The 22380-nt window shown below is 34.4% G+C and overlaps 1 protein-coding gene across 10 annotated transcripts in view; it reads left to right on the forward strand.

Annotated features, from left to right (window-relative positions):
- Positions 1–22380, forward strand: part of MYO9A (myosin IXA) — a 269890-nt gene that overhangs the window by 60546 nt on the left and 186964 nt on the right. For 6 of the 10 annotated variants that reach the window (XM_064570198.1, XM_064570206.1, XM_064570197.1 and 3 more), the window contains exons 4-8: positions 1042–1104; positions 9106–9205; positions 10648–10704; positions 14232–14332; positions 18232–18358. In XM_064570198.1, coding sequence (XP_064426268.1) covers positions 1042–1104; positions 9106–9205; positions 10648–10704; positions 14232–14332; positions 18232–18358 — 448 coding nt within the window. The remainder of the gene's footprint in view (positions 1–1041; positions 1105–9105; positions 9206–10647; positions 10705–14231; positions 14333–18231; positions 18359–22380) is intronic. The other 4 variants (XM_064570199.1, XM_064570201.1, XM_064570205.1 and 1 more) reach the window with 2 other exon arrangements.

The following is a 22380-nucleotide window of genomic DNA, read 5'->3' on the forward strand; positions in this document are numbered from 1 at the left end:
CCTTTTCCAGAGGGAGCTTAACTGATTGCTTCTGTTTGGGTAAGAGGTATTGAAGACTTGAAGAGGTACAGGCTGGATAAAGAGAATGACATATCAGAAATACAATTTATGTTTTAGTTCCTCATTACTTTCAGGATAAATTCTCTTCTTCTGGCACACAGTATATTGGTCCTTCTTCATCTAGTCCACTTGTCTATCTCATTCTCTAGCCATGTTGAGGAATTATCTTCCCTGAGGTTAAGTACCCTCCTTTTATGCCTTTGCATAAAGCAGTTCTCCTGGCCTTCTGGTCAGTCTTTCAGATTTCAGAGTCATTTATTCAGTCAGTCAGCAAATAGATTTTGTGAATGTTTACTATGTGCTATGTACATAGAGGTGAGTACCTCTCTGGGAATTGTTCCCTATATAATTGTTTCCTTCTTGGATTGAATCTTACTTGTCTCTCTCGGTACAGCCATAATATTCTGGTCATTGCTCTATAATAAATCCTATATCAACTCAGTATGATAGCCCCTTGTTTACATTTCCCTCCACTAGTCTGTAAGCCCTTTGAGAATAGATAGTGTATCACTTATTTCCATATTTGAACAGTGCTTAGCACAGTGCCCAATTAATGAAGTTGTTGAATAAATCCGTAAATAATAAATGGATTCCAGAATGTGGCAGTAGCATGAATATGTTAAGAAAGTATGTCTTTGAGTCTCATTTAGTCACCTGGCCAAAGTATAATATCTGAAAGAATGTGTAGTGGCATATTAGTCTGGAAAGAAAGTAAAGCCTATGCCGTGGGTGGGTCTTGTGTGCCATGTTTTGAACTTCTGACTTTATTTTGCTTTGTTGAAAGCCAAAAAAAAAAAAAAAGACTTATGAGTTTATGAATTTAACACAGATAACGCTAACAGCATTTATAACACAATTGTAATGGTAAGTGTACTAAAATGATCTGGATAGTATTCTTTATACCTTTGCATCTTGTCTGAAAAAATACTTATCTACCTTAAGCTTTATTATTTATATCAACCAATTTTATTTTTCTTCTAGGGCCTATGTTGAAAAATATCTACTGGAGAAGTCCAGACTCGTTTATCAAGAGCATAATGAACGGTACATATTTTTATTAGTATAATTAGATCAAGTTAACATTTGTATTATGCGATCGACTTTTAGGATGTTTGCATATTACGACCTTTAATTTAGCTTACACTGTGCATCGCGTTCCATATAATTGCTATTTCTGTCATGGGCAGAACATTATACTTTTTCAGAGGCTGCTAGATTTTTTAATAAGTACAAACATACCTTGTTTTATTGCACTGCACAGATACTGTTTTTTTTACACATTGGTTTGTGTTGAGTAAGTCTTTTGGCATCATTTTTCCAACAGCCTTTGATCACTTTGTGTCTGTCTCATATTTTGGAAATTCTTGCAATATTTCAAACTTTTATATTATTATTATATTTGTTATGGTGATCTGTGATCTGTGATTACAACTAGCTGAAAGCTCAGATGATGGTTATCATTTTTTAGCAATACAGTGCTTTTAAATTAAGGTATGTACATTGTATTTTATTTAATTTTATTTATTTACTTTTTAAAAAGATTTTATTTATTTGACAGAGAGAGACTCAGTGAGAGAGGCAACACAAGCAGGGGGAGTGGGAGAGGGAGAAGCAGGCTTCCTGCGGAGCAGGGAGCCTGATGTGGGGCTCAATCCCAGGACCCTGGGATCATGACCTGAGCTGAAGACAGACGTTTAATGACTGAGCCACCCAGGCGCCCCTGTACATTGTATTTTAGACATAATGCTATTGCACACTTAAGAGACTACAGTGTAGTGTAGACGTAACTGTTACCTGCACTGGGAAACCAAAAAAATTATTTGCCTCATGTTATTTTGAGATTTGCTTTATTGTAGTGGTCCGGAACTGAACCCACACTGTCTCTGAGGTATGCCTGCATGTGGAACTGTTAACCCTTTATAAATTCTAGGCAAACTGTCCAAACAGAAAAACAGTGGTAGGGGCGCCTGGGTAGCTCAGTCGTTAAGCGTCTACCTTCAGCTCAGGTCCTGATCCCGGGGTCCTGGGATCGAGCCCATATTGGGCTCCTTGCTCAGTGGGAAGCCTGCTTCTCCTTCTCCCACTCCCCCGGCTTGTGTTCCTGCTCTCACTCTCTCTCTCTCTCTCTCTGTCAAATAAATAAATAAAATCTTTAAAAAAAAAAAAAGAAAAACAGTGGTAGCTCAGGTGTTTCTCTTATTGCTTTACGTGTCTTAGTATTTTGTTTCTAATTTGAGAAAATTTTTAATAAAGCACTTAATTTCATTATATTATAATGAGGTATACAGGACTTCAGAGATTATATATGTAACTTCCTATAGATGAAGAAACCAAATGTAAGGGGGAAAAAAAGAAACCAAATGTCAGAGAAGTAAATGATTTGCTTCATGCTGCAATGACACAAAATAAAGAGCCAGAGTTTGAAGTTAAAGAGACTTATATTCAGATATTGAATATGGCTTTGGCATCTCATTTAACTTTTCTGCTTCTTTGATATTTGTTCCCATTTTATAGATAAATAACTGTCTTAGAGTTGTTTAGAAGAATAAATGAAATAACATTTATAAAGTGCTTAGTGTGGTCCTTATACATAATTATATTCAGTAATTAATAGCTAACATTATCTACTGAATACCTGCCAGGTTAGGACTAGAACTCAAGACTTTCCTGTTCTTTTTTTTTTTTTTTTTTTGTGGCTAATAGATAAGGAAATCTAAATTAGAGGGTTTTTTTGAAATGAAGGTAGAGAATTTTAGGAAGAGAATAACTTTGTTAAAGTTTTGTAGTTAACAGATACTGCTATTAGAAGGTTATTAGTAACTTTTTCCAACACATTTTAATGGAGTGTTAGGGATATAGCATGATTTCGAAGAATCAATGGGAGGTGAAGATCCAGAACTTAAAAACTGATTCTCTCTTATCTTGCTGGATTCTGTTTGTGAATGGATGTATAATATTTATTGGTATGTTGCTAAATGTGGGTTGCTAGTATTTTGTTGAGGATTTTTTGTGTCTGTATTCATAAGGGATATTGCTGTAAGGTTTTGTTTTGTTTTGTTTTGTTTTTCCTCCTTATGTCTTTGTCTGGTCTTGCTATTAGGATAATACTGGTTTATAGAATGAGATGGAAAAGTTTGGGAAGGATTGGGTTAATTCTTTTTTAAATGTTTGCTAGAATTCGCTAGTGAAGCCGACTGGTTCTAGGTTATTATTTGTGGGGAATTTTGATTACTAATCCAAAGACTTTAGTTATTATAAGTCTCTGTAGATTTTCTGTTTCTTCTTTAGCCAGGTTTGGTAGTTTTTATCATTCTAGGAATTTTTCTGTTTCATCTAGGTCATCTAATTTGTTGGCAAAAAAAAATTGTTTATAGTATTCCCTATAACAATTTTTATTTCTGACAGGTTGATAATAATGTTCCCTCTTCTGTTCCTGAATTTGAGGTCTTCTCCTATCTTTGGGCTGCTATAACAAAATAACTCAGTCTGGGTAACTGACAAACAACAGAAATTTATTTCTCAGAGTTCTGGAGGTTGGGAAGTCCAAGATCAAGGTGCCAGCATGGTTGCATTCTGGTTAGAGCTCTTCCTGGTTCATAACTCATACTTTCTTGCTTGGTCCTCATATGGTGGAATGGGATAAGGAACTCTGTGGGATCTCTTTTATTAGATTACTAATCCCATTCATGAGGGCTCTACTCTCATGCTCTCATCAACCCCAAAGGCCCCACCTCCTAATACCATTACCTTTTGGGGTTAGGATTTCAACATAGGACTTTGAGGGGGCACACATTCAGACCATAGCAATCTCACCCACCTTTTGTGTCAGTTTAGATAAGAATGTGTTAATTTTGTTGATCTTTTAAAAGGACCAAGTTTTGGTTGATTTTTCTCTATTTGTTTACTGTTCCTGTTTTATTTCTCTTATGCTTATCACTTCTGTTTGCTTTTCTTTTTTTTTTTTTATTCTTATGTTAATCCCCATACATTACATCATTAGTTTTAGATGTAGTGTTCCATGATTCATTGTTTGTGCATAACACCCAGTGCTCCGTGCAGAATGTGCCCTCCTCAATACCCATTACCAGGCTAACCCATCCTTCCACCCCCCTCCCCTCTAGAACCCTCAGTTTGTTTTTCAGAGTCCATCGTCTCACATGGTTCGTCTACCCCTCTGATTTCCCCTGCTTCATTCTTCCCCTCCTGCTACCTTCTTCTTCTTTTTTTTTCTTAACATATATTGCAGATGCCAAAGCCATTTACTAGAGCACATACCTTCCCCAGTGTCTATCACCCAGTCACCCCATCCCTCCCACCCCACCCCCCACTCCACTCCAGCAACCCTCAGTTTGTTTCCTGCGATTAAGAATTCCTCATATCAGTGAGGTCATATGATACATGTCTTTCTCTTTTTGACTTATTTCGCTCAACATAATACCCTCCAGTTCCATCCACGTCATTGCAAATGGCAAGATCTCATTCCTTTTGATGGCTGCATAATATTCCATTGTGTATATATACCACATCTTCTTTATCCATTCATCTGTCGATGGACATCTTGGCTCTTTCCACAGTTTGGCTATTGTGGACATTGCTGCTATAAACATCGGGGTGCATGTACCCCTTCAGATCCCTACATTTGTATCTTTGGGGTAAATACCCAGTAGTAGTTTGCTCTTCTTTTAAATTTTTAAAATTTTTTTAGTTTCTTAAGGTGAATGGTTAGATTTGAGATCTTTCTTCTGTTTTACCATGGGTTTACAGCTATAAAGACCCGTTGAACACTGTTTCAATAGTTCCCATATTTTGGCATGTTGTGTTTTGGTTTTTATGTACCTCAGTGTATTTTCTAATTTCCTATGTGATTTCTTCTTAGAACCCATTTTTATTTAGGAGTGTGTTTTTGAATTTCCATGTATTTATGCATTTTGGAAATTTCTGTTATTGGAAATAATTCTGTTATAATATACAAAATTCTGTTATTGATTTCTGATTTCATTGTAAGATCATCAGAGAATATAGTTTGTATGATTTCAGTCCCCTTACATTGAGACTTGTCTTAGAGTTTAACATTTTTTCATCTGGAGAATGTTCCATGGGTATTTAAGAAAATGTGTATCCTACTGTTGTTGGATGGAGTATTCTATAGATGTCTCTTAGGTGTAGTTGGTTTTTAATAGTTTTCAAGTCCTCTTTTTCCTTGTTGATCTTTTTTCATGTTCTGTTCATTATTGAAAGTAGGGTGTTGAAATATCTCAGTACTATTGTTGAATTGTTTTTTTCTTTCTTCAGTTCTTTCAGTTTTTGGTTTATGTATTTTGGGACTCTGTTTTTATATGCATTTACATTTAAAATTGTTATATCTTTCTGATGAATTGGCCCTTTTGTCATTATAAAATGTCCTTTGCATCTAGCAATAATTTTTGTCTTAAAGTCTATTTTATTTGATGTTAGTATGGACACTTCAGCTTTCTTTTGGTTATTGTTTGCATGATATTTTTTCTGTCCTTTTACTTTTGACCTATTTGTATCTTTGAGTCTATAGTGTGTCTATTGCAAATAGCATGTAGTTGCATTTTTTTTTAATTCATTCTGCCAGTTACTCACCTTCGGACTCATTTATACTTAATATAATTGCTAAGATAGGATTTATCAATGTTATTTTGCTCTTTGTTTTATGTATTTTTTATGATGGTTTAGTCCCTCTATTCTATTACTGCCTTGTTTTGTGTAAGTAGATGTTTTCTGGTGTACCACTGGCAATTCTTTTATTACATATTTCTTGAGTTATTTCCTTAATTGTTGCCCTGGCAATTACAGTTAACATTTTAGCAATCTTATTTGGATTAATAACAACTTAATTTTGATAACGTACAAATAACTTTGCTCCTATGTAGCTCTGTTCCTTTCCCCTTCTTTTGTACTATTAAAATCATATAAATCACATCTTTATAATAGTAGACCCATCAATACAGATTAGTCATTATTGTTTTTTGCTGGTGTCTTTGAAATACAATAGGAGGGAAAAAAGTTACAGATAAAAAAGTGACTTTAGGGGCGCCTGAGTGGCTCAGTCGGTTAAGCGGCTGGCCTTCAGCTCAGGTCACGATCCTGGGTCCTGGGATCGAGCCCTGCATCGGTCTCCCAGCTCGGGGGGAAGCCTGCTTCTCCCTCTCCCATCCCCCTGCTTGTGTTCCTTCTCTGACTGTCTCTCTCTGTCAAATAAATAAATAAAATCTTAAAAAAAAATGAGTTTATACTATCTTTTATAGCTACATAGTTATTTTTACTAGTGCTGTTTATTTTATGTTTTATTGAAACTTGTCTAGTTTCCTTTCTTTTCAGCTAGAAAAAGTCCCTTTATCTTTCCTTGTAGGGCCCATCTGCTAGCTATGAAGTCTCATAATTTTTGTTTATCTGGGACTATCCTAATTTCTCCTTTATTTTTGAAGGGTAGCTTTGCTGGGTGTATAATTTTTGATTGATAGTTTTTTTTCCTCTCGGTACTTTGAGTATGTTATCCTTCTGCCATGGCTCCTAATGAGAAATCAGCTGGTAATCTTTTATTTTGTTTGTTTTTGTGTTTTTTTTAAATTTCATTTTATTATGTTATGTTAGTCACCGTACAATACATCATTAGTTTTTGATGTAGTGATCCATGATTAATTGTTTCCTTATAACGCCCAGTGCTCCATGCAGTACGTGCCCTCCTTAATACCCATCACCTGGCTAACCCCGCTCCCCAAACCCTCTTTGTTTCTCAGAGTCCATAGTCTCTAATGGTTCATCTCTCCCTCCGATTCCCCCCCTTCATTTTTCCCTTCCTTCTCCTAATGTCCTCCATGCTATTCCTTATGTTCCACAAATAAGTGAAACCATATGGTAATTGACTTTGCTTGACTTATTGCACTTAGCATAATCTCCTCCAATCCCATCCATGTTGATGTAAAAGTTGGGTATTCATCCTTTCTGATGTATATATGGACCACATCTTCTTTATCCATTCATCTGTTGAAGAGTATCTCGGCTCTTTCCACAGTTTGGCTATTGCAGACATTGCTGCTGTGAACATTGGGGTGCATATGGCCCTTCTTTTCACTACCCAGTAGTGCAATTGCTGGGTCATAGGGTCAGCTGGTAATCTTTTATTAGGAATCCTTGATAAGGCATATCTTCTCATGGTGCTTTGAAAATTTGTCTTTGTTTTTCAATAGTTTTGATTGATCTAAGTGTGGATCTCTTTAAGTTTTTCTCCCTTAGAGTTTGTTGAGTTTCTTGAATGTGCAGATTATTTTTTCATCAAATTTAAGGAGTTTTTGGTCATTATTTTTTTCAAATATTGTTTTTGCTCCTTTCCTCTCCTTTTGGGACTCCTATTGTGCCACAGATATCAGATCTGTTCAATTGTCTTCATTCATTTTTCTTTGTCTTCAGACTAGTTTCAAGACCTGTCTTCAGGTTCACTGATGCCTTCTTCTACCCACTTGGATCTGTTGTTGAGTGCCTCTAGATAGTTTTTCATTTTAGTTATTATATTTTTCAACTCCAGAATTCCTTTTTGATTATTTTTTAATAAGTTCTATATATTTATTGATAATCTCTATTTGATAAGACATCATTCTCATACTTTAGTTGTTTAAACATGGTTTCATTTAGTTCTTTGAACATATTTAAAAATCTTGTGTACTAAGTAATGCCTGGGCTTCCTCAAGGATGGTTACTACCGATTGTGCCTTTTCCTTTGTATGTACTATACTTTGTTTCTTTAATGCCTCATAAATTTTTGTTGAAAATTGGACATTTTAAATAATAATTGGACATTTAAAATAATCATGTGGCTGCTCTGGAGATGAGATTCTCCCTTTCCCAGGGTTTGTGGTTGTTTGTGTTTCTGTTATACCATGACTTTTTGGAACTAATTTTGTTAGATCTGTGTTCTGTTTCAAGTGTGGCCATTCTCGTATCTGCTTGGTTAGCTTAGTTGTCAGCTAATGATTGAACAGGGATTTGCTTAAATGCTTGGAAACAGTAAATCTCCTAGTCTTTGCCTCAGGGCTTTCTGTGTGTATTGGGCCATGCCTTTAACACTCAGGTAGGCATTTTATAATTCTGCCTTCACCTTAACTTCCTGCTCCTGCATCCCTTCAAGGTCAGCCAGGGATGAGAGTTTAGTACCTTCTCTGGTCTCTGCTGAGAAGGTGTGAAGCCCTGGGCGCTTGCACAATCTTATGCATGCGCATGGCCTTCTAGATTCCCAGGAATATATTGGAGCTTTTAAAACTGTGTGGAGATCACATTTCCCTTTAAATTTTTTGGTTAGCCTATTGTTTGCCCTAACATTTATCCATTGCTTCACGTAGCTGACATGTTAAAAAATTGCCTGTAATTTTTCATACCTGCGCCTGGGGAAAAGGTTTTCACACTGGGTTAACTTTGAGTCAGGTCAATAAAGACAATTTTGAACATGGCGTCTTCCAGGGACCCACCAGATAGTTCAGGTAATGATATTTCTCAGGGAATGAGGTTCTGAACAAGCTCCAACCCTCTTCTGCCCTCTTGTGATGACTGCCACGCTTCTGGTGTCCATCATGATTGTAACCTGTTGGTTTTGATGGATACCCTGGATTTGGTGAACAGGAGATGGAATAGGGCAAGTTAAAAGGCTACAAAGTTTGCATTTTTTACTGAGATTGATCTGTTTTTCTTATGTAAACACTCCTTGGATTGCTATAAGCTTTTGGTTAATTTTCAGAGATCTGAAAAGGTTGATTCTGACAAATTTGCCAGTTTTCTAATTGTTTTTATGGAGGAGAGAATTTTCAGAGGTCTTAACCTTTGCCATAGCTGCCTTCATGCCTCTCTTTTGAATTTAGCATCCAAAACATCATTTTATTTTATAGTTCCTAAAATATTGAACTTACCACTTTTGTATTAAAAAATGAAACAAAGTTGAAACATTTTACTAATTAATGTTTGCTCATTTTTCTGTTAAATGATAACCATAGATCATGTTCATTATAAAGCCATACTCTTTGTTTTCAACAGGAACTATCATGTATTTTATTACCTCCTGGCAGGAGCAAGTGAAGAAGAAAGATTAGCATTCCATCTTAAACAACCAGAAGAATATCATTATCTCAATCAGGTGAGAGTTCATGAAATGTATTTTGAAATGTAGGGCATTATTAAATTTTACTTCTTGAGAAAAAATTTTTCCCCAAACCTAGTAATGGATATTAACTAGACTTTTCATACATGCAGTCTAAAAATTTATGTGATGTGCTTCTCAAATTTGAGAATTATTATTACTCATATGAGTTGGGAGAGGTTAGTTATATGTGTGCCCTTTGCTTTTTGTGAAACTCTTTCAGAGAACAATAATTTATATATGTACCTACATGTTAGAAAAATGGATTGGTCTTTTCAAAGCGATTTACCTTTTAAAGACAAGAGCATGTTCAGTGTTACTAATAATGTTTACCCTTTGCATGGGATTACTTGAAGCCTTTTTTGTATGTTTTGAAGTCTAATACTTATACCTCTTTGCATGATATTATGATACTAACAGAGTATGATTATTTTTATAATTTAGCAAATGATCCTATTCAGTATGAAATTCATCGTATCTTTCGTGAAACTAAAAATTCACTCCTAAATTTCCATAATTAAGGGATAATTTCTTGTAATTTTTCATTACAATGGTTTCTCCAATTTTACTATTTCTCATATTAATAAAAATTCTAGAATCAATATTAATGGAATTGGTATGACAGTAGATCACTTAAATAACAGATTGTCTTGTTTTTTTTTTTGATTGAGGCGAGATGTAATATACATGGAAATAAATGCCTTTATGGTAATTTAAAAAATCCTTGTGAGGGTTTTGTAAGGAAATTGACATTTTGATGATGGTTCAAAGGTTGTAGTATGTATTTAAGGTTATGAAAGTAAGATCTTAGACTTTTCCCAAGATACACATGATGCTATGTAACTGATATTTCTTAATTTTGAAACTACATATTTATATAAACTAATAAAACTTTGTGTTAATATATTGATTTCAAAATTATTTAAAATATCACTTCTTGATATAATACTAGGCATTTGTACTGTATAAAATTAAGTAGATTTAAAAAAAATCATTGATTTAGCTTCTGAGCTTTTTCTTTTCCCTCTTAAACTTTTTGCAGATATTTGGGTGATTAAATATATCCTTTTTAAAAACTAATAATTGCTCATAAATGAGCTGATAGTCCCGAGCTTTTTACTCTTCTTCCAGATACTTTTTTGTTATCAGTGGCCATACCGTACATATTCTTGTTATAAAGTGGTCATTATTCATAGAATATGAGACTGAGCAGTTAATACAAATCTCAGAGTCACTGGAAAACAGCAGGTATGGATTGGTTGTAATAATATATGATCTCCCAGAATCTGAATGTTTACCTAGTTGTTTCTTGTTTTATGCTGCTACATAGAATAACTTTCTTTGCGTAGCAGCAGTGCTAACTGAATACTACATCTAAGAGATGATTAGAGAAGAGTGATAACCATTACTTCTACCTAACTAATCTGCCTTACTTTCAGATAACAAAGAAACCTCTCAGACAGAGCTGGGATGATTATTGCTATGACTCTGAGCCGGTCAGTACAAGTACCTAAATACTCTGTGTTCCTGTTAAAGGACCCTCACTCACCTTGCTCATTTGTACCTATCTCATGACTTAGAAAGAAAATCAGCTGAAATACAAAGAACCTAAGAAAGAAGATAAATTAATGTTTAATTTCTTTGAATTGATTTTGTAGGTGTATGGTCTCTGGATCAAAAACCAGTCAATTTACTTTTTAAAAAATTTATTTTTTTGTTGCTCATGTTTAGTCTATATTTATTTTGACAATAAATTGATTGTATTCCTGTCTTCAGCATTGATATGGATTTTTATGAACTGCAGGTTTTTTTCTTGAGGTGTATTTTTTTTCAATTATTTTTTTGGTGGTTTCATTACTCACATGCTATGAGTAGTATGTAATGTTATCTTTTTTTTTTTGTAATGTTTATCTTAAAAAGGTATAGCCTTACTGTTTTATGTCATTTAACAGTCTTTTAACATGATGAATGCATGTACATTTTTTCTTTGAAAGTTTTTTAGTGGCAAGAGAGGCTATAGTCTTTATATAATTTTCTAAAAAGAATTGAAATTCGTATAAATAAGATTATTTTGTTTTTAATTGAATGATTTAAGGGCATATATGATGTAATATAAAATGAGTAGGTAAATTTAACTTTATTTTTATATTTTATAAGGACAAGTTTGTGATAAAAAAAAAAACAAAAAATTTTTTTCCTTTCCTTTGTAATGAGGTCATATGTAAAGGCTGAAAACATGCACTCATCTATATCTATTAATTAACTAATGAACTAATTTATTAATTATTCCTTCTGGAAACATAACATGTCTTAGTTCTAGCTTTAAATAACTATGACTTTAATTTTCACTGTGTGTGATTACATACTCTACTAATTACAAAGCTAGACTGTTTCAGAGTTGAGAAGGATCAGGGATTCATTCCTATTGAATGTATATATAATTATATATATATCAAGTAATTTATGGTTTCAGATTTAACATTTTGGAAAATTTTAGACATTTAAGTTTATAGATTCTGATATATTTTAGTAGAAAAAATTTACACTGTTTTGCCACTCTTGAGAAGCTTCCATCTTTCACCTATTAACATCAAGTGACTGAGTCTCATTGGGAAGTAGGTAGGAAACTGGTAAAACTCACATGGCAAGTGTAAGAATTGATTGCCTGTACAGAGCTTATCATGACTTTATGTACTGATCTGCTGTTATTTAGACAGTCTAAGTTATGCTTCAGAATTTGGGCTCTGAAGCAGACAGACCTGACTTGAATACTGGCTTATCCACTTACTAGTTTTTGAGAACCTGAGCAGGTCACGTAATTCTTTTGTTTCCACCATCTTATATTTAATGGGATAAAAATGGTCTTTAACTCTTGTGAGAATTAAATTAGACAATGCATCTAAATAGCTTGATAGAGTGTTTAATATTCAGTACATGTAAGTATTCAGTACATGTTCCCAGATCTGCTGCCACCATCAAAATCATCATTATCCATCTTTTCCTTATAGAATTTTGTACCCATACTCCTCTCCTCCCTTTATGTCTTTCATCACTAGCCTCTCACTTACTGTGTTTTCAATCTATTATTGTTTGAACTTTGAATAATTTCTGTTGCTTTTTCTCACAAGTTAATTAATGAAAGCAAGCAGTTAATCTGAGGATCTTTTGGTTTGTTTTTTCCTCTTAGGTCCTCAGAGTATATTTGGGGGCAAACTAAACTTTGTTTCCCTCTGAGTTATGAGAACTCATGTGACTTAGCATTATAAGAAGAGAGGATTGTTAGGTACTGTTTTGTAATTTGACCTATATTATCATACATATAATGGAATTGTATAGATGATCCCAAGGGGAACTGTGGTGAGAAAATTGCTTTTAACAAGGGACCTCTTGTTGCCCATTGTATGTTGATTTAATTCCTATTAAGGGTTATCCTATTAAATAAATAAGCTTAAGCAACTGGTGTTGCCTGGGAGAGTGCAGAGGATTCAGAACTGGGTAGATTTTCGTTCTGCCACCCCTGCCATTTAGGTGAATTATTTAACCTCTGAGCCTGTTTTCTTTCCTATTGAATGTATATATAATTATATATATGTACACATAATTATCCCCTTGTGTTTATATAGAATTTTAAACTTTATATCTACATTAGTAGTTTAAAAAAGATAAATGAGTACTTTCTCAAAAAGGAATGTTTCATTTAATTCAGTACTTATTCAGTAATTCATTTATTACATATTTACTTTAGTAATTACTCTCTTCTTGGCACTGATTTGATGCTGGAGATCAGCAGTGAATAAAACAGATAACAGTTAAGGCATTTATTGAGTACTTGATGCAACATTCCACAGTAAGAGATAGACATTAAAAAAGTATATACATGTGAGGAGGTTTTTGAAAATGTAGGTGTAAGGGACTGTGAGAACAAATAGTAAAGGGCTTTAAAAACTTCCTTGTTAGGGCTCCTGGGTGGCTCAGATGGTTAAGCGTCTGCCTTCGGCCCAGGTCATGATCCCAGGGTCCTGGGATCGAGTCCCACATTGGGCTCCCGGCTCGGCGGAGAGCCTGCTTCTCCCTCTGACCCTCTCCCCTCTCATGCTGTTTCTCTCTCGCTCACTCTCTAAAAAATAAATAAAATCTTTAAAAAAAAAAAACAAAACAAACAAAAACTTCCTTGTTATTTTAAAGATAAAGATTATATATATGTTTGACTTTTTTGGGAGCTGAAATACAAGGGTTACTCTATTTTTAATTTTTTTAATTTTTTAAAGATTTTATTTATTTATTCATGAGAGAGAGAAAGAGGGGGGCAGAGGGAGAAGCAGGCTCCCAAGGAGCAGGGAGTCCAATGCGCCCCAATACAAGCGTTACTCTAAAAATATTTTTTTTTATTTGGTAGTTCACAGCTATCTTTACTAACTAATGTGTGTATTTTGCAAATTTTTAATTTTCACGTATACTTTCTTTTGCTGATTGATAATCATGTTGTTTATATAATTTCATTAGGAACTATATTATATCTAATATTGATATAAACATCTTTATATTATATAAATCTAGGCTCCATTTCTCAACTAAATTACTGCCTCTTCTAAAATTTATTTTTGTGTCTCAGGATCTAGTTCAGTGCCTTGCATAAGCGTAGGCATTTATTAAATATTTGTTGAATAAATAACATTTGTTTGTGGAATTGAGCTCTCTAATGCTTTGGATCTTCAGAACTCTTCAGCACCACTCAGAATCAAACTTTGTATCAGAACATTTTATAATATTGTTAGCTCTTTATCTTAAGTTACTTTGAGATCCTTGCCTTGGTGATTGTGAAAGGGAGAATAAAAAGGTAACTTACTGGTATTTTGGTAGGTATGTGTTTAGTATGCATACCTGTAATAAGAATTCTCTAAATATTTCACCAGCTCTAATTTTTATACACAGGTATACTTATGTAGAATTACTCTATTTCTGAGTGGCTTACCTTACTTTTCAGTAGATAATCTTGATTTCTTCCCCCTTTTTCTTAAATAAGCAGGATTGCTTCTCGGTGGAGGGGGAAGATTTGAGGCATGACTTTGAACGCTTACAACTGGCCATGGAAATGGTAGGATTTCTTCCCAAGACACGAAGACAGTGAGTTTGTTTATTGTATTCTTACACCTTTGGTAGAGAACAAATCACAATGTGTGTTTCACAAGTTCCTCTTCCTTGGTCCTTTGAAAGAATTTTCTAACAGATATTCTGGATCTAGTGCCTCCTCCTTCCTTGTTAAGCATTGCTTTGAAAATTTATTTTTCTAGAAGACTTGCTTTGAATTGCTTTTTTTATTATAAATTCTTTGAGAATCTCTTGAAAGTTGGAACTCTTCTTCCTGTAAACTGTACATGCATAAATATTTGCATATAGTTGCAGGAGTTCATTTTGCTCCTGAAGCCTGTCCATAGACCTTTCTTAGAAACTTGCTTTATAACACTATTTTTATAGCTTTATTTTCTGTATCATTGATCTCTAATCTTATTAAGGCATGCATACCTATCAGTAAAACATAATTTTCCCTGTATTTCCTGTGTAAATTTATGTCTGTACTATTGTACTAAACATATTTTGTTTATTATAAACAAAATAGAAATGTAAAAAGGTTGAGGGATGAAGATGAAGCAACTTATATTTAAAATAAAACTATTTAAAATTAAAGCCCAGTGATGGGTATTAAGGAGGGCAGGTATTGCAATGAGCACTGGGTGTTAACGCGCAAACAATGAATCATGGAACACTACATCAAAAACTAATGAAGTACTGTGTGGTGACTAACATACATAATAAAAAAAAATAATAATAACACAAATAACCTTGACTCTCACCAGAAAAAAATAGTAACAGAACTATTTTTTTGGGAAGGGAATTAGTTATGTCAGATCTGATTATATTGTCAACTTTTTTTTTTTTTTAAAGATTTTATTTATTTCTTCATGAGAGACAGAGAGAAACAGAGGGAGAAGCAGGCTCCCAAGGAGCGGGAAGCCCGATGCAGGACTCGATCCCAGGACCCTGGGATCATGACCTGAGCCGAAGGCAGATGCTTAACCATCTGAGCCACCCAGGCGCCCTATATTGTCAACTTTTAATGTCATACTAAAAGTAGAAGAATAACAGCTCTGCTGTTTTCTTGTTTGCTTGTGATTACTATGAATCTTGAGTTAGCAGATTATTAGCCAAACTCTTTTTTTTTTGAAAGATAAATTAAGGGATGCCTGGGTGGCTCAGTTGGTTAAGCGGCTGCTTTCCGCTCAGGTCATGATCCCATGGTCCTGGGATTGAGTTCCACATCGGGCTCCTTGCTCAGTGGGGAGCCTACTTCTCCCTCTGCCTGCAGCTTCCCCTGCGTGTGCTCTCTCTCTCTCTCTGACAAATAAAATCTTAAAAAAAAAAAGAAAGATAAAACCAAATGTAAATATGCAAGTCCATTTAATTGGTCACATAAACTGCAATTCACTGAAAGTTACTAAGTAAATTAGAGTAACCCTATAGTTCCTCCATGCTATATTATTTATATTCTTTCTTCAACATACCTCCTTAACCTCATGTGACACACCTGACTAATTGACATACATGGATCAAAGTGTCAATCTATATATTAAATGATAGTGAAACAATTTCATTTTTTTAGATAACATAAGTTGGAAATAAAATATGTACTTCTCATACACCAAGGGGTTATGTGTCTTTCATACTTTCTGATATCACTGTATCCCATATTGGAAGCCACTGGAAAATATATGTAATATATTTAATAGCTTGGCCTGTAATTTGACCTTTCTCTATTTTAGATATTATCATCAGATATTCCCTAACACAAATTTTGCATTTTAACTAGACTGATAGTATCCTCTAAAACATGTTGTATTCTGAATGTCCAGTATTTTCCCCATTTCTTGAAGGACCCATCTTTCTCTCTTTTTTACTCATTGAAATACTTCCAGGTTTGTTTTTTTTTTATAACATATCATATATACTGCTCTTCCCCTCTTCTTTGACCATGATTGACTATGCTAATAAATCACAGCATTCTTTTCAACTGCACTCAGATCTAACCCAGAATTCCTCCTAACACAACCTTGCAGGCATCCCGAAATTTGGTATGTCAATGGAAACATGTTTGCTTTAGAGTACTGTTCATGTCCTCCCTTTTTATTTTTTAAGCTCTTTATTTATTTAAGTAATTTCTACACCTAATGTGGGGCTTGAACTCATGACTCCGAAATCAAGAGTTTCACTCTTCCTACTGAGCCAACCATGCGCCCCATGTCCTATCTTTTTAATGAAATTTTTCTTAACTGTGCATTGTTTCTATCTTTAGTATTTTAAGATACCCTGCCTTATAGTATAGTATAGTTTTTGTTGTTTTTATCTCCTAATGCAAGATTTTAAGCTTTTTGAGAACAGGGATTTTTTATTCATATTTGTAAATCTTTTTTATATTGAGTTATTATAGTATATTAGATTGTTTATATAACATTTATTGTTGGAGAATATGTATCACATATTTGTGTGTGAGAAAACATTAACATACTGATTGTTGAACCCCAGATTCTGAAATGATATAATTAACAACCGTATAAACTACTACTAAAAATAGTTTTTAATAAGTGGCCCATGAATTTGCGTTTTTATATCTTTTGGCTTCCGTTAGTCTTTATAATGATTCAGTTGATACTGCATTTCCTCTCTAATTTACCCAGAGTACTTTTATGAATTATTCCTTTATGATTGACTTGTATTTTGTTTGAGTCATGTTAATGATTCAAACATTTACAATTTTAAATTATTTGAAAAATTATATCTATCAATTAGATGTTGATTCAAGACCTTTGAAAGTGTGGCTGTTTGGTTCCTAAAGCAGTGTCTTTATTTTATTTAGAATACTTCCTAATTGTCAGAAAACACATAGTTAAAATTTTATAGGTAGAACAGGTTTATCATAAGGAAATAATCGGAAAAGACACAAAGATGTGTGTGTGTGTGTGTGTGTGTGTGTATAGGTTTCCAGGAAGGGCTTTTAGATGCTGTGTTAAATGCCTTTGAGAAGTCAGATAAGCTAGGGTGTAACATAATTTTCTTAGTTATGTGGTGGTCCTTGGTAACTTCTCTGAGATATTTTAATGGGGTCAGATGTCAGGGTATGATAGTAAATAAGGAATGACAAAGTAAAGAAAAGGAGTATAAATTAACAGTTTAATAAGCTTGTTTGTGAAGTTAAGGAAAAGATGTGGGATCTAGGATGGGTTGTTTAAAGTAAGAGAAAAGTGAAGATAATATTATTTTGATAGAAAGTTCTTGTAGATTGAGGTAAGAGATAGGAAATATGTATAATAAAGTTCCTGAGTAAACTGGAGTTTATGGGATGTTGGAGAGCACAAGTAGGGGTCTAGTTTGACTGGAGGAAGGTCATGTTTTCCTCTAAGACAGAAGGGAAGAATGGAAGGGAGGGTCCAGTTGTAGATGTTTTATAGGTGGGGCCTGATATTAGGTAATACACCCAATGGCCTCATACTGTTTATTTTAAAAGCATTTATCAGGGCTTTTGTAGGAAACCATTTTTTAATATAACTAATCATAAAAAATCACCTAGGCTATTTGGTTAAGAAAATACAGATACCAAGGCCTTGCCTTTAAAGATTCTGATTAAGTAGATCTGAAATAGACAATGTAGGGAAAAGGCATTCCAGGCAGGATGAAAAGCATTTGGAAAGACTTTGAAACACTATACAGATTCAGGCAATAGCAAATCCTCTTCAAACAACTATGTCCAGTGGTACAGTACTGAAAGTAAGGTTATGTAAAGCACTTTGCATAGTGTCTGACATAGTACACATAAATTTTAGTTATTATAGTTACTATTCCCATATTTTTTATTCTTATGAAGACTGAATACATCATTTGTACTGGTTTATTTGCTTGGTTAGAATTTTGCAGTGAAATAAGTTTGGAGACTGCACATAAGCAAGCTATAATTTATGGTTTTATTTTCACAGGATTTTCTCTCTTCTCTCAGCGATACTACATTTGGGTAATATCTGTTATAAAAAGAAGACATATCGGGATGACTCCATAGATATCTGTAATCCTGAAGTTCTGCCTATTGTCTCAGAATTATTAGAAGTGAGTTATTATATTTTCAGTTATCATTTCTCAAATACTGGGTAACTTCTCACTTTTAATTTTGTGTAATTATTTGGTTAGGTGTAAATGGGTTAATGCTTTTTATTAATAGTGTTTCTCCAAAAGATGGAATTTTTGCTGTTGATCGTACCTGAATCTTTGGAAGGCTTGGGTTTTCTTGTCTGCCTCCCTTTGGCCTGGATATCCATAATCCCTCAATTTGCTGGATAGGAGCAGTATTTCATTCTAGACTGTACCATATTCTAAGCCGTTAATAGTTTTTCTCCTTCTGTATTTGAGATTTCTTCTCATACTAAGATTTTGATTAGATTATTTATCTGAAGATGGGGTATCTGGATGAGTGGAGAGAAAAAGGTACTAACTTTTTATCTTCATGTCTAAATAAGAGCCAGAGGTCTTCATCTACCATGCTTCTTCCTATCAAGGTCTTTATTACCTCATTCTCTCTTCCTGGAGTGATGGTTTCTCATGTTTTCCCAGCTCACTTCTCATCTTGATAAATTCATCTCAAAAGGGGCATCATTTTTTATAGGCCTTCTCCTCTCACAGAGCAAGGAAATATATGTGTGTTTACTAACATGTGTGTATTCACATACTACAGATGTTTTTATATATCCATCTATAGCTATATAAAAATAAACTTGAGGTACTAATGATGTTCCTAACTAATGCATTATCACATGTATCATTCTAGGCTTCTCTCCTTATCTGTACACTCCCATTTTAACAGTGAGGAAAGTATCTCCTACTTTCTGCCATTCATTTACTTAATTATTCAATTTTAGTGTTCAGTTGACCCTTGAACAATGCAGGGGCTAGGGGTACTAACCCCTCTGGCCGTCAAAAATCTGTGTATAACTTTTGACTCCCCTGAAACTTAATAGCCTAATGTTGACCAGCAGCCTTACTGATAACATAAACAGTTGATGGAAACATATTTTGTATGTTAGATGCATTATATACTGTGTTCTTACAATAAAGTAAGCTAGGAAAAGAAAATGTTAAGAAAATCATAAGGAAGAGGGGCGCCTTGGTGGCTCAGTTGTTAAGCGTCTGCCTTCGGCTCAGGTCAAGATCTCAGGGTCCTGGGATTGAGCCCCACATCGGGCTCCCTGCTCAGCAGGAAGCCTGCTTCTCCCTCTCCCACTCCCCCTGCTTGTGTTCCCTCTCTCACTGTCTCTCTGTCAAATAAATAAATAAAATCTTAAAAAAAAAAAAAAAAGAAAATCATAAGGAGAAAATACATTTACAGAACTGTATTTATCAAAAAAACCCCACAGGTAAGTGGACCTGTGTAGTTAAAACCCGTGTTGTTCAAGGATCAACTGTTCATGTATGGGAATGTACATGTATTTATGTATGTTTGCACTGCTATGGGAAATGACTTCATCAACTAGAGTATAGAGTATAATGTTCTTTTGTCTTTAGTTTTTCAGACTCCATTAATTTTCAGAATTACTTAGGTTAGCACCTTTTCCTTCCACTCCCTTCACTGAGGTTGTTTCATATATTTGTCATACAGTTAGATTCTCTTGTTATGGTCTGCATTCTTTCCTAGAATCCCCCAATGTCTGAAATAATTTTCTAAAAGATCCGTTCTTTGTGCTGTATGGTTTATGACAAATGAATAATGTCATGTTCCTCCATTACAGTATCATATAGAATAGTTTCAGTCCTAAAAATCCCCTGTGCTTCACCTCTTCAATCCCTATCCTGATACCCTTGGCAACCACTGATCTTTTACTACCTCTGTAGATTTGCCTTTTTCAGAATGTAGCATAATTGAAATTATACAGTATACAGCCTTTTTTCAGACTAGCGACATGCGTTTGAGATTCATTCATGTCTTTTTGTGGCTTGATAGCTCATTTCTCTTTATTGCTGGGTAATATGCCATTGTATGGATGTATCATTGTTTATTCATTCACCTATTGACAGACATCTTGGTTGTTTCCATTTTTTTTTTTGCAGTTAGGAGTAGCCTACCTTTTTTCTGTTAAAATATTACTCATCTTTCAAATCTTGGTTCATTTGCCACTTTAATAGGGTTTAACCTTATTAAAGGATCTAAACTGACTCCATTAGGTAGAACATTTGCATCTACTTAGCGTAATTTAATTTTGATTTTGTAGCAGAAAGTTAATTGTTTACTAGTTTGTGTCCATTATAAGGCAGCAGTGCTCTTTGAGAGCAATAGATGCCTCTTTCTTATTTATCTAACCTTACAGTGCTTATTATTTTGCACATGCCTGGGTGTTGCTTATTAACTTTAATGAAATGAGTTAGCCTGGCAGACGGGGCAGGAGAAGGGGATACATTAAATTGAAACTAGACTCACTCATTGGAAAGAAGTTCTACCAGGAGGTGGATGGAATGTGGTATCTGAAGGTGGTAATTTTCAAGGTCATGAGGATCAGGGAACAGATGGTATTTCAGTCAGGCATTTTAGGTGATATTTTAGTCAACAGAAACACTTGGTATTGTGGTAATAATAGTGCATTGTAGCTAGTGGTTTTATTTATAAGTTCAGGCATTCAGCAAATTCCAAGGATTCTGGTCCTAGTGCAGTATTGTTTCTTTGGTTAGAGACTGGTAAGAGCAATTCAGGTAATTCTAAAAGGAACCAAGTATTGGTGAAAAAGGAGAAATCTTGTTCTGAGAATTGGGCTTATCAGTGTCATAGTTAGACTAACTGCAAATATGATTGGTTACCAAATCTCACTTTTGAACCCAAGCTTCTTAACTTCCTTCTTTTTTATTTTAAACATTTTATTTATTTGAGAGAGAGAGAGTGGGGGGTGGGGCAGAGGGAGAGAGAGAATCCCAAGCAGACTCCCTGCTGAGCAAGGAGCCCGTTGTGGGGCTTGATCCCACCAACCCTGAGATCATGACCTGAGTTGAAATCAAGAGTCGGATGCTTAACTGACTGAGCCAGCCAGGCACCCCTTAACTTCCTTCTTGTTGTGTTTAGTCTGGACTGGTTCTAGGAATGGAGGTTTGGTAATAAGTAGGAAGAAGTTATCTTCAAAGTTGAGGAGCTAGACAAGTACTGACAGGACCTATCGAATAGTATCCTGCTTGTATTTAGTTCTTAGAAATTATTTTTAAAAATGATTCCTAAACAAACAGGGTTGTTGGGGGGGGGATGGGGTAACTGGGTGATGGACATTAAGGAGGGCACGTGATGTAATGAGCACTGGGTGTTATATAAGATTGATGAATCACTGACCTCTATCTCTGAAACTAACAATACATTTTATGTTAATTAATTGAATTTAAATAAAAAATAAAATTAAAAAATTAAAAAATAAAATGATTTCCTGTAATTGGTTAAAATTAATAATAATAATTGCAACCTTAAGGCTTTTGTTGAGATAGAATTCAAAGATAGGAGCAATAACTGGTTTAATTAAAATGTAAACTGTTTATTATTATTTTTTTAAGATTTTATTTATTTGACAGAGAGAGAGAGTGAGAGCAGGAACACAAGCAGGGGGAGTGGGAGAGGGAGAAGCAGGCTTTCCCTCCAAGCAGGGAGCCCGATGTGGGGCTCCATCCCAGGACCCTGGGATCATGACCTGAGCCAAAGGCAGACGCTTAATGACTGAGCCACCCTGGCGCCCCAAAATGTAAACTCTTTACTTAAGATTTAATTTAATTCCTCTCCTTCTTAAAGTGATTCAGTTCAATGATAAATATAGATTCAGTTTTTAAGAACAAATGTTTCTGAAATAATTTTATTTTGTTTTTTCAGTTATTTTTATAATTTTGTAGTTACCTCAGGCATTAGTGAATATTTTGAGTATTCTGTTCACTGAATTCCATTTGAGATATATACTTGTGAAATTATTGAAAGATGAACAAGCTCCAGTAGACTTAATTGTGGGTAATTGTGGAACGTATTTTTGTTGCATATTTTGGAGCATATTAGAACCATCATCATTATCAAAAACTGTTCAGTTTTTAGTAGATTTATGTATTTTGAATATATTTTAACATCT

The sequence above is a fragment of the Mirounga angustirostris genome, unplaced genomic scaffold (genome assembly GCF_029215605.1).
Source record: "Mirounga angustirostris isolate CCGP_5_RB_7025 unplaced genomic scaffold, mMirAng1.0.hap1 SCAF_9, whole genome shotgun sequence".
Classification (NCBI taxonomy): Eukaryota; Metazoa; Chordata; class Mammalia; order Carnivora; family Phocidae; genus Mirounga; species Mirounga angustirostris.